The sequence below is a fragment of the Bactrocera dorsalis genome, chromosome 6, assembly GCF_023373825.1.
Source record: "Bactrocera dorsalis isolate Fly_Bdor chromosome 6, ASM2337382v1, whole genome shotgun sequence".
NCBI classification, from domain to species: Eukaryota; Metazoa; Arthropoda; class Insecta; order Diptera; family Tephritidae; genus Bactrocera; species Bactrocera dorsalis.
Window position 1 is genome coordinate 36278493 of NC_064308.1, and position 12548 is coordinate 36291040.

Consider the following 12548-nt stretch of genomic DNA (forward strand, 5'->3'; position numbering starts at 1 on the left):
TTCTAATACATGAAGATGACCAAGATTTCCAGCGTATAGTCTTCCGCAAATCAAGTAATAGTCCAATCAGCGACTATAAACTTAAAACCGTCACTTTTGGCATCAATTGCGCACCCTATTTGGCGATCAGGACACTAAATGAAGTGGCAAAAACAAATGCAACAAATTTGCCTTTAGCATCTTCTGTGTTGCAAACACAAACATACGTGGACGACATACTGTCAGGTAGCCACAGTCTGTCCTTAGCGTGCGAATCACTATCTCAAGTGATCAAAGCACTAAATTCAGCTGGATTCCCCTTAAAGAAAATTACTTCAAATCACCCTGATATAATAAAAGACATTAAAAAAGAAGACTTATTAGATACAGACTTCCTTAAATTTAAAAAGGCTAGTACAACTAACGGGTGATTTTTTTGAGGTTAGGATTTTCATGCATTAGTATTTGACAGATCACGTGGGATTTCAGACATGGTGTCAAAGAGAAAGATGCTCAGTATGCTTTGACATTTCAACATGAATAGACTTACTAACGAGCAACGCTTGCAAATCATTGAATTTTATTACCAAAATCAGTGTTCGGTTCGAAATGTGTTTATCGACAAATTTTGTTCAGCGATGAGGCTCATTTCTGGTTGAATGGCTACGTAAATAAGCAAAATTGCCGCATTTGGGGTGAAGAGCAACCAGAAGCCGTTCAAGAACTGCCCATGCATCCCGAAAAATGCACTGTTTGGAGTGGTTTGTACGCTGGTGGAATCATTGGACCGTATTTTTTCATAGATGCTGTTGGACGCAACGTTACGGTGAATGGCGATCGCTATCGTTCGATGCTAACAAACTTTTTGTTGCCAAAAATGGAAGAACTGAACTTGGTTGACATGTGGTTTCAACAAGATGGCGCTACATGCCACACAGCTCGCGATTCTATGGCCATTTTGAGGGAAAACTTCGGACAACAATTCATCTCAAGAAATGGACCCGTAAGTTGGCCACCAAGATCATGCGATTTAACGCCTTTAGACTATTTTTTGTGGGGCTACGTCAAGTCTAAAGTCTACAGAAATAAGCCAGCAACTATTCCAGCTTTGGAAGACAACATTTCCGAAGAAATTCGGGCTATTCCGGCCGAAATGCTCGAAAAAGTTGCCCAAAATTGGACTTTCCGAATGGACCACCTAAGACGCAGCCGCGGTCAACATTTAAATGAAATTATCTTCAAAAAGTAAATGTCATGAACCAATCTAACGTTTCAAATAAAGAACCGATGAGATTTTGCAAATTTTATGCGTTTTTTTTTAAAAAAAAGTTATCAAGCTCTTAAAAAATCACCCTTTAAAACTCTAGGAATTCAATGGAATGCGATAACAGATCAATTCTCATATACAATTGACTCAATATCTGCAATGTCCGCCATTACAAAACGCCAAATACTTTCCTCGGTGGCAAAACTTTTCGACCCCGCAGGATGGCTTTGCCAATAATGATTCAAGCAAAAATCCTCATTCAAGAATTGTGGCAAGATGGCACTGAATGGGATGAACAGGTAAAGCCTTTACGTTTAGCGAAATGGGTTCAATTTGCTAACAATTTACATACTATATCTGAAATTCGAATTCCTCGATGGGTAAATTTCACCCCTAACATTAACGCAGAATTACACGGTTTCTGTGATGCCTCTGAAAAGGCGTATTGCGCAACAGTGTACGTACGCACTCAGTACGATAACAAAATATCTTCACACCTCTTGGTAGCCAAAGCCAAAGTTGCACCTTTGAAGACACTCAGTCTGCCACGGCTTGAACTGAATGGTGCTCTTCTGTTAGCAAAATTAATTTCCATAGTCCAAACCCTTCACAAATTAAACGATCATAAAATGTATCTTTGGTCAGATTCAGAGATAGTTTTAGCATGGTTAGAAAAACCACCCTATTGCTGGAAGACCTATGTATCTAACCGAATATCCCAAATTCTAGACTTAGTTGGCCCAGCAAAATGGCAACATGTTGCAAGTGCAGATAACACTCTGGTGGAATGGTCCAACATGGCTAACAGAATCACAAGAATTCTGGCCAAAGTCTCCCGCCCGTAATATAATACCGCCGGAAAGTCGGAAAATTGAAAATTTTCATATCACTCCAAAAGAGGATGATATTCTCCATCGATTTTCGTCATTTGCTAGAGCACTAAGAGTAGTCGCTTACATGCACAAATTCATTCAAAGACTTAAACTAAAAATGAAAGGAGCACCAAATGATCCTTGCGTACAACTAACGCATTCCGACTTGCAACATGCCAAGGTCAGTCTAATATTATATACAAAAACTCGCTATTTCAGCAAAGAGACATCAAAGTTGCTCGAAAAGCGACCTCTCGAAAAGGGAAGCTCACTTCTCGTATTAAATCCATTCTTGGATTCTAAGGGATTAATAAGGGCAAATGGAAGATTGGCGAACTCCAGCCTTAGTTATAACGAACGACATCCCATCATTATTCCAGAGAAATCCCGTTTTACTTACCTATTTCTAGCATATCTGCACCATCTTACACTGCATGGTGAGCATCGCTTAATGCAACAAATGGTCCGTCAAGAATTTTATATACCGCGACTAAAGCCACAAATCAAAAGGACGATTTTCATGTGTAAACCATGTACCATGTATAAACACAAAATGCGTACGCAGATCATGGCAGCTTTACCACCTGAACGCTGCAACTATGCTCTACCCTTTACCATCACTGGGGTTGATTTTGCTGGACCTTTCCAGATAAAGGCCTCCATGTTAAGGTTTCTTCATTTAGAAAAGGGTATGTGGCTGTCTTTGTATGTTTTACGACAAAGGCAGTACACCTTGAGCTTTGTTCAGATCTGACTACTGCGGCTTTTCTTGCAGCATTTGCACGCTTTGTCGGACGACGCGGATTTCCTTCAAAAATAATGAGCGATAATGGGAAAAACTTTGTCGGAGCCCAAAGAGCAACCGAGAAGGAGTTTATAAACTTCATGAAAGAAGTCTCCCCTGAAATAGTTAATAAATATGCACCCCAAGGGATCGATTGGCAATTTATACCTCCATGTTCTCCACACATGGGCGGACTTTGGGAATCAGCAGTAAAAAGCTTTAAGTCCCATTTAAAGAAAACGGCTGGTAATCATAAATTCAATTATGAGGAGTTTACTACACTACTCACTCGTATTGAAGCCGTATTAAATTCAAGACCCATATCACCCCTCTCGCAAGATCCCTCCGATTTCACAGCTCTTACACCAGGTCACTTCCTCAGAGGAGCTCCTCTTCTCGCCATACCTGAGACAGAAGGAGACTCACTCAGTTTAATAAATCGATGGGTAAGAATCAAGATTCTCCATCACGAATTCAGCCACAGATGGAAGGAAGACTATCTCAAAGATCTCCATAAGAGATATCGCTGGAAAACGGCCCAGAAGGAAGCCAAGGCAGGAGAATGCGTAATCATACAGGACGAATGCCTTCCTCCAACAGAATGGCGACTAGGCCGCATTGAAAAGGTTCATCGAGGATCAGATGGTCACATAAGAGTAGTCGATGTGCGAACACAAACCGGCATATTAACTCTACCAGTCACCAAACTGTGTTTTCTTCCAAACAGCGAAGAACACCTTCAAACTAAACCGCAAAATAACTCGCAAAATTAATCGAAAAATAATAAATCAATTCCGCTAATTCGAAATTAACACGCGTTATAATCCGTACACAAACAAAAAATAAATTCAAACACGCGCGTTGAAGACCAACTTATTATACATATACATATGTATAGATATGTAGCTGCAACAACTACATTCTAATATTATAAACAAAATCAATTTAATTACAATTTTATATTCCCATAGAAATGGACGTAGAGGAGACCCAAACCGCCTCCAACACCGTAAGGTCCGAAATCGCTATACCCAAAGCGTCGGCTGCACCCGTTGCCGCTCCAAGGACCAGGGTTATGCGACCACCGCCATCCGCCGAAGCAGTCAGGGAGATGAGAGAAGAGCAGCTATTGGAGCCACAGGGGCCTCCATGTTGCAGCCCGTGCCATCGCCCACACGCCCTGAAACGATGCTCCATTTTTAAGAGCATGAAGCCCGCTCAACGAAAACAGGTTGCAAGAGCCCATGGGCATTGCATGACCTGCCTGGCAGATGACCACGGCACCATAGAGTGCTGGGCCGACGGCGCCTGTCAATATTGCCAGAGGCCCCATCACACTCTATTCCATCGTTTTTCGCGCCGAGCCAATCCGTCGGAAAGTAGCACCAACACACGTACCAGACCACGCAGTGATGCTATTCGGCGTCGACGAAGCAGCCAATCAACCACAACGCGTACACGGCCATCTCCGCCACGCCACGCTCATAGTCAGCACCAACGACGCTCAACAGGGTTGAGCGCTGTACTCAGTACACTACAACAGCTGCAACGGCTCCTAGCCGATTAATTCGCCTAGGGGGGCCGGGATGTTCACATGAGCTATGAGCGTTCTGCAGCATCCCACATCACATCACCACACATCACCACACATCACATCATATCACGTCACAACACCTCATCACACAACAGCTCACAGCATACCCCAATACACACACACGCATCAAACACCGATCATTACTACAACACTGCAACACAACAACCATACGATCATCAACGAGACGACTCGTAATGTTAGCCAATATTCACCGCCCAAACCATCAAAAGGGATTGACCCGACCGGGATTGTCTTCTTACCGTTTCATCCATGAAGAAAGAGAGTCGTCCGCGAATTTAAGTTGTATCAGCATTCTTTTTGCATTTTTTCACTTGTGCTACCGCAAAAATCACCGCAATCTCCGTTTTAATAAACCGCCAAGTGACGGGAGTGACGTGACACAGCAAGTTCGCCAACAGTGTACCACCGTGGGTTTCGCGAAAAACCCAAACAAAATATACATATATTTATACATATTTATATTGTGTAACTTTACCTAATAAATCTTTTATAAAGTGTGTGGAAATCAGTGTGTTTTATTTCCCACCTCAGAATTATACTGCAACACGTAAGTATACTAGTGGCATACGTGAACACAGCGAATTAAAAGACAGCGGCTATGCTGGCTAGGTCATGTTGTCCGGATGGATGAAAACACTCCAACTCTGAAAGTATTCGACGCAGTACCTGCCGCGGGAAGCAGAGGAAGAGGAAGACCTCCACTCCGTTGGAAGGATCAAGTGGAGAAGGATCTGGCTTCGCTTGGAATATCCAATTGGCGCCATGTAGCGAAGAGAAGAAACGACTGGCGCGCTGTTGTTGACTCGGCTATAATCGCGTAAGCGGTGTCTACGTCAGTCAAGGACCGGAAGTCGTGAGCTGCTTGAGTCATATGTAAAAGAATCGTTTCTGGCGACTCCCAAGTGAATGGCGATCAGAGAACTTTCCTCACTTGCGTGAACTTCTACACATGACTCCATCCTCCAGCTGCGTTACATTGAAAAAAAAAATTTAAATGATAAATTTAACTTTCTTTTCATTTCAAACTACATAATTTCACGAAGGGCAACGGCTGCGGGGTCAGATAGTTTAATATAAATAATTCTTTTATTTGCTACTAGAGGATCCGTTCACGCTTTGCTGTGGCTGATACATAGATGATATTAGTAATATCACCGCAAAGCGTTTCCTGGCTTTATTGTCTTCAGTGCTCATCTTGCCTCTTCCCAATTCAGCAAATCTCTTTTGAAAGGTAACACAATTTGGGGATGTTCGAGTCTCAATCGCTGTGGTAGTATAGCAAGGCATCACATTCGACGGAAAAATATTGCAATATAAGTAACAGCTGAGTATCTGTAGAAAAAGAACACTGTCGCAATATTGCTGCAGTCATTTGCTTGCCCGAACATCCCCTTTACTTCACCCAAAATGCTATATTTAAATTATATACATAGATGATATTAGTAATACCATCTATGTATATAATTTCTAGTCAGCCCCCACCTTTAAAAGATACGTATACAAATTTGGCAACTGAGGAACTATTAGTTAGAGAAATATAGCATTTTGGGTGAAGTAAAGGGGATGTTCGGGCAAGCAAATGACTGCAGCAATATTGCGACAGTGTTCTTTTTCTACAGATACTCAGCTGTTACTTATATTGCAATATTTTTCCGTCGAATGTGATGCCTTGCTATACTACCACAGCGATTGAGACTCGAACATCCCCAAATTGTGTTACCTTTCAAAAGAGATTTGCTGAATTGGGAAGAGGCAAGATGAGCACTGAAGACAATAAAGCCAGGAAACGCCCTAAATAGGCGAAAGCTCTGTACAAGGTAGGTGCCGCGCAAGTTCATAATCCAACAGAAACAACGAATTGATGATTCTGAGGAGTCTTTTGGGATGCACGTATATGTATAACTAATATTCATAAACTTATTACTGAGCTAGTTATGATCCATTGGACTGCTTGGTTTTGGTTGCACTTCTATTTAGCAATTGTATAATATTTGAGGAAGGAACAATTTGAAATTGTACGCGCATCGTTCTCTTTTAAATATTGCACTGCTTCGAAAATATTTATGTAAATCTCTATTTATAATAGATCTTTTTATCAACACTGCAGTTATACAGCTTTATTATGTGAGATGTCAGATGTTGAGTCCTTTGCCCATAATCTAGCAGCCGCAATGCCTTGACGACGAAAATGTGAATGCCATTTTTTACTGTGATATAAAAATATTTGACGGATTTGTCCTAAACAAAAGAAACCGCCTTGTTCAGGAGCATGCATACATACGAAAATTATATATAGATAAATATATATAGATTAATATTTTTCGGAAATAAACTTCACTATTGTTCTATCAAAAAGCCAATCAGTCAACGGAATCTTTTCGTCAGATTGATATTGAGTTGATTTGAATTAAAAAATGCGGTGGAGTTGGCAACCTGATAAGGCCTCTTAAGGGGTTAGGGGTAGTTAGAACTAATTAACTGTTGATTTTTTTTTTTGTTAAATTTGAAAAAAAAAAATTAAATCCTTCGATCAGGTCCGGGATTATCTATTTATAAAACTATTTTTTTTTGTCCGATTGTTTTTAGATGAATCTCCAAGGACTTATGCTTGTCACCGCAAGTACCTTTTTTTGGAACAGGGTCAACACAAACAACTATAACTTTGGAAATTAAATTTGTTTTTTAAATTTTCATGACTTCAAGTCAACACATCCTATAATAATGCCATATTACTACTTTTGTAAAATAACATGATTTAGTAGCAAAAAAAAAATACTGAAGACTCTCATTTTTTCGTGCCTCTGACTACCCCTAACCCCTTAAGGGGAGAGTAAGGTATTTGTTTTTTTTGGCATTTTTTTTTTATTTTATACTAGCGGGCCCGGTGCCTGCTTCGCACGGCAAAACAAAATAAGAAAAGAAACACACTTGTTTTTAATAAAGTTGGTTTTGTTCCCTATTATTCAACTTTTAATTCTAGTTTCTTACAATCTTAGAGTATCTATCACTTAAACTATCTTAGAGCTCTTTCGTAGAAACATTTTTGGTTTTGCCATGAGTTGTTGTGTAGATAAAGAGAACTGAAGGCTTGCCAACACGTGAGCACGAAACATATAACTGGCCGTGTGAAAAGCAAGGATATTCTAAATCAATTCCACAGAATTCCAACAATTGCCCTTGCACCTTATTTATTGTAATAGCAAATGCAAGACGTACTGGAAACTGTAGTCTTTTGAATTCAAAAGGTAAATCTGATGGAATCATTGGAATGCGTGGAATCAATACATCTTCACCTTTAAACTTCCCCTTTAAAATTGTTGCTTCGATCCAATTGTTCATAACCTTTTTAACCGCTAATCTTGTCCCGTTGCATAATCGTGGTTGATTTATATTTCGAAGCATAATAATGGGAGCACCCACTTTCAATTGTAAACGATGAGGTGGAAATCCGGGTAAATCCCATGAATTCAAAAATTCTGTCGGATAATTAACAGCGTCGTCTTGATTCGTAACCGTGCCAACTAATTGATATGTTACAACCACGCCAGGAACATGGGTTAAAATGTCTGCATTCATTTGACCAACGTCTTTATTTTTAGCGGCCAGTATAGCTCTTTCAGCTAACCAATTATGATTGCGATAATTTTCTGCAATATTTGGAAAACCACTTGACAGCAATTCTTCTTTTGTTGGTGCAATATTACAAAAGTTATCTGGTAAAGTGATTAAGCCAGTTTCACGATCAACAGCAAGTTGACCATTGCCTATTGCCAACAGTTGCCTTGAAAATGTGTCGGCCGTTGGATCAAATTGAGTATTTTTACATGTCCCAAAAATAAGATGACTTTAAACATGCTTTTAATTCATCTGCTGGTGTTGAACGGGGAATCACAGGCAATGTCTGACGAAAATCACCAGCCAACAGAATCAAAGCGCCACAAATATCTGTTGATCATTACTACGCAAGTCTTGCAATGTCCTGTATAACGCTTCCACTGATTTCTTATGGGCCATTGTACATTCATTCCACACTTTTAATTTGCATTGTTGCAGACTTTGTCCATTCCCGAATTTTTGGAAACATTACAGGTGGGATTTTCATTTACATTCATATTCAGTGGTAATTTAAGTGCAGAATGGGCTGTCCGACCACCATCTAATAACGTCGGTGCTATTCCAGACGATGCAAGTGACAATGCTATATTACTCTGTGATCATATAATCGCTAATAGCAAGGAAATCAGAAATGTTTTGCCAGTTCCTCCTGGAGCGTCTAAAAAAAACATTCCTCCAGTTTCGTTTTGTACTGATTCCATTATGGTATCACAAGCGTGTCTCTGTTCGGGATTCAATTTACGCAAATTCAAGTTTATAAATGTGGTCAACTCATTCAAATCATATTGTTTTTCACGGTTTATTTCTTGATTGAATACATCATGCATTGGTCGATTTAGAGCTGCCAAACCCAATTGTGTCAATGCTTTATTTGCAATTACCAAACAAATATCTTCAATGATAATCAATGCCTCATTAATTATTTCAAGTGTAATAATTAAATAGTTCTTTCCTGCAATTCGGCGCATTCGATGCAAAATGTCTTCGGTCATAAAATCCCTAAAATTTTCCCATAATTGCAATGGATCAGATGGAAAACATGTTGCAATAATAATAGCAAATAATGTTCGTATTTGATGAGGAGAACCTGTTGCTGTTGCATCCCTAAGTGTCGCATCCCAGTGATTATCATCTTCCAGTAAAAGCAATTCCTGACATGCTTGACGAAAAGTGTGACACCGTTACCTCTTTTCAAACTCAAAAAAGATGTAGGCCCACGAACATGAATCAATAATAGACGCAAATAAAAACATTCAGCATGACTGGGATGCACTGTGTAAAGACGTCCAATGACATCACTTTCAAAAATGCCACCATAACCTTGAACTGGTCTTCCTTGCTTACGTCTGTTCCATTTCTTTCCAGATGCATTCTAAGTGTAATATGTTGGTACTTGTGAATAAAGCAATGTTTTAGCAAATTGATCATTTTGACACAATTCGAAACAATTAATGGTGGTCGCTCTACAAATTGCTGTGCAGTATCAACTGTGAAATATACACGTTGTCCCTTTTGCAAATGTACTGACAAATGAATAACTGTCGGATTTCGATCATGAATTGGGAACGATAATATTCTCCAAACTGCCTCATTGCTACGGGTATACCTTCCCATTTCGTATTGTGTTATTTCATCATTTCGGTTCTCTGCAACACCAAACACAGCCATGTCGCTGCCTTTATTTACATACATACTTGCAGATATATTAAATCGATTTAGCAGATTTGCGCAGAATACTCTACATTGATATGAGCTTTGAATGCTTTTGATAGTATTGGCGAAAAGGGGACAACCCACCTATTATGAACTGTAATATCTAGATTATTGACTCGTAGATTTATTGGTTTGCCATTATCATCTGTTGAGCGTCGGCGATACCATGGGTAACCATTTTTTCCATTAATTGTCTCAGAAATCCAATCTCTGGGATACCGCTTCGTGCATTTCCCACCTTTCATACATGGCCAATTAATATTTAGAACACCACATGGTCTATGAATTATACTTTTTGTAACAACATCAAATAAACCTGGATCGATTTCCTGATCAGGAATTTCTGCTGAGATGATGTCATCTATTTGATCGCTTGTTATTTTGTTGACTAACCATACCAAAATATGGGCATGTGGTAATCCTCTCTTTTGCCATTCCACCGAATACATCCAACATCGAATTCGCCGAAAACTTGATGTTTAACAATAAAATCCATCAATGACTTCACCTTCTGTCTAAATACTCGTCCAGTTATGTCATGACGGTCTGTAGAAGATTGCCCTTCATATAAATATTGCTTGATTTCGTCCCATTGTTGATTACATGTAAATGTAATAAACAAATCTGGTCGACCATACAAACGAACATAGCAAATGGCATCTTGTGCATATTCATGCATGTGCCTTAGACTGCCTGTGTAACTTGCTTGTAAAATAACAACTTGTCCAACATTGTCAACATTTCCATCATTATTGATTGCATCGGGGAGATGTATATACTCTTCTGATCGCAACTTCCGTTGTTTCTATCTTTGCATACATGTCTACGACATATTGATGAAAGAGTCTCCGACATTTGAAAATATGATTTTCCTGATTTTGTCGCATCATAATTCTATGTGCATAACCACAAACTTATGCAAACTGTAATCAATTGCGTGATTATATCTAAATCCAGCACCAACAACAACAAACAACATTAACGTAGATTTGTGCGGCACGCCTTTGAACATTTTGATTGATACTTGTCGATCTACGATCTGAACCCGATCTTGCAACACGTTCCCTTGTATTTGCAATCTCTAGTTCTCGCTGTTCTTGAAATTGATTTTCCCTTTCGTTTGATCTATTTTGCGCGACCGACGTCCAATGTCAGCTCTTGCTCTTCGTGGCATTTTTAGAAGAAACTAAACTAAAGATAATAAAGAACTTCAGTAATAAATTGATGAAATCCAGCAAATTCTGGACTCAAAAAGCTGAAAATGTGTCAAAATTCAATTAAAAATTGGCCAAAAAATCGAAATAATTTTTGTCTTACCGTTCGGAAGCGAAAATGAAACGTTCGAGATCGTCTGCACTCGAAAAGCACCAAAAACTGACGAAAAGACACGAAAATCTGCTGAAAACGTGACAAAATTCAATTAAAAATTGCCCAAAAAATCCAAGTAATTTTTAGCTCACTGATCGGACATTAAAAAAAAAAAATTCACTCAATTTTTTTATTTTTTTTTACAAAATATCAAATTTGTGATTATGTCACTTGTAACAATCAGAACACTTGTTTAGCAAAACAATCGATTTTTATCTCTGTAATCATTGTTTTTTTTTTAATTTTGTTTAACAAAATATTCAAATTAAAACGATGATCACTCCGTGCAATGGTCTCCAATACACAAACGACCAAACTGTATTCAATATTAATGAATGCTGTATGCGGTACAAAAAAAAGCCTGCGGCAAAAACACACTCACTTCACATACGTACCGCACACACATGCGTTTTTGGATTTCAACCAAACTTCATATAAACCATATATGGACCACTGCCTACGTAGTGTGTAAGTTTGGTTGAAATCGTACGACGTGTTTATGATTAGTTCGGCGACGTACATATACGGACTTATTTTTATATATATAGATTAATGTACAATATCTTACGATTATTCTGCGAAAATTTGAGAGTAATTAAAGCAGATATACACTTGTAATCGTATCGATTGTGAGCGTCTGTGAAACTTTAAACGTGTTTTTCCCACAACTCACGTTTTCAAAGTCGGTGCCCCTCATAACTTCAAAACTACTGCACCGATCCTTTTGAAATTTTAAACACTATTTCTGTACATATTTTACGAGGTAACGTAAATCCAGTTTTTTGTTCATAATTTTTCGCAATAACAAATTAGCCGATTTTTCCCAAAAAATTGTGTTTTTCACTTCAAAGTCTTCGAAAAAATTCAAAAATTGGAATTTCAAAAAACCCTTACAGCGTTACCTGGGAAAACTATTATCTAACGAATGAGCTTTCATTTTTTGATTTCGGATAATCCAGCAACGAGTTATGAGGGGCACCGCAATTCAATTTTTTTTCGAGACCCGTCCGAACAATTGCTGCCCCTGTCGTATTTTTTAATATTTCTTTGTAAAAAATTGATAAGACATTTTTCGAATGTCATACTTCAATGTACCATTGGTTGGATAAATAAATTTTAACTGTGTCGTCAGGAAAAAATCACAAAAACATGGCTTTTTTCGTATGATTTGACCTTATCCGCGCCCCTCCCCCCCTTTATGTAAGAATTTGATTGCAAAAAAATTTCGTTCGAAAACTTTCCACAAAATTCATATGGTGTCTGCCGAAGTTAACTTTTAATATGCATTTTATAATACACTAGCAGCCCGTCCCGGCATCGCACGGGGTAGACAAT

General features: G+C 38.8%; 2 protein-coding genes across 2 annotated transcripts in view; both read left to right on the top strand.

Annotated features, from left to right (window-relative positions):
• Nucleotides 1-12548, top strand: part of LOC125779336 (uncharacterized) — a 331687-nt gene that overhangs the window by 13737 nt on the left and 305402 nt on the right. The window lies entirely within an intron of this gene.
• LOC125779498 (uncharacterized) lies at nt 3840-5687 on the top strand. The gene has a single exon (XM_049460856.1). The coding sequence runs from the start codon at nt 3876-3878 to the stop codon at nt 4467-4469; it is 594 nt and encodes a 197-aa protein (XP_049316813.1). The 5' UTR covers nt 3840-3875; the 3' UTR covers nt 4470-5687.

Coding starts and splice junctions, on each gene's coding strand:
- LOC125779498 (XM_049460856.1), top strand. CDS start 3,876: ATGGACGTAGAGGAGACCCAAACCGCCTCCAACACCGTAAGGTCCGAA.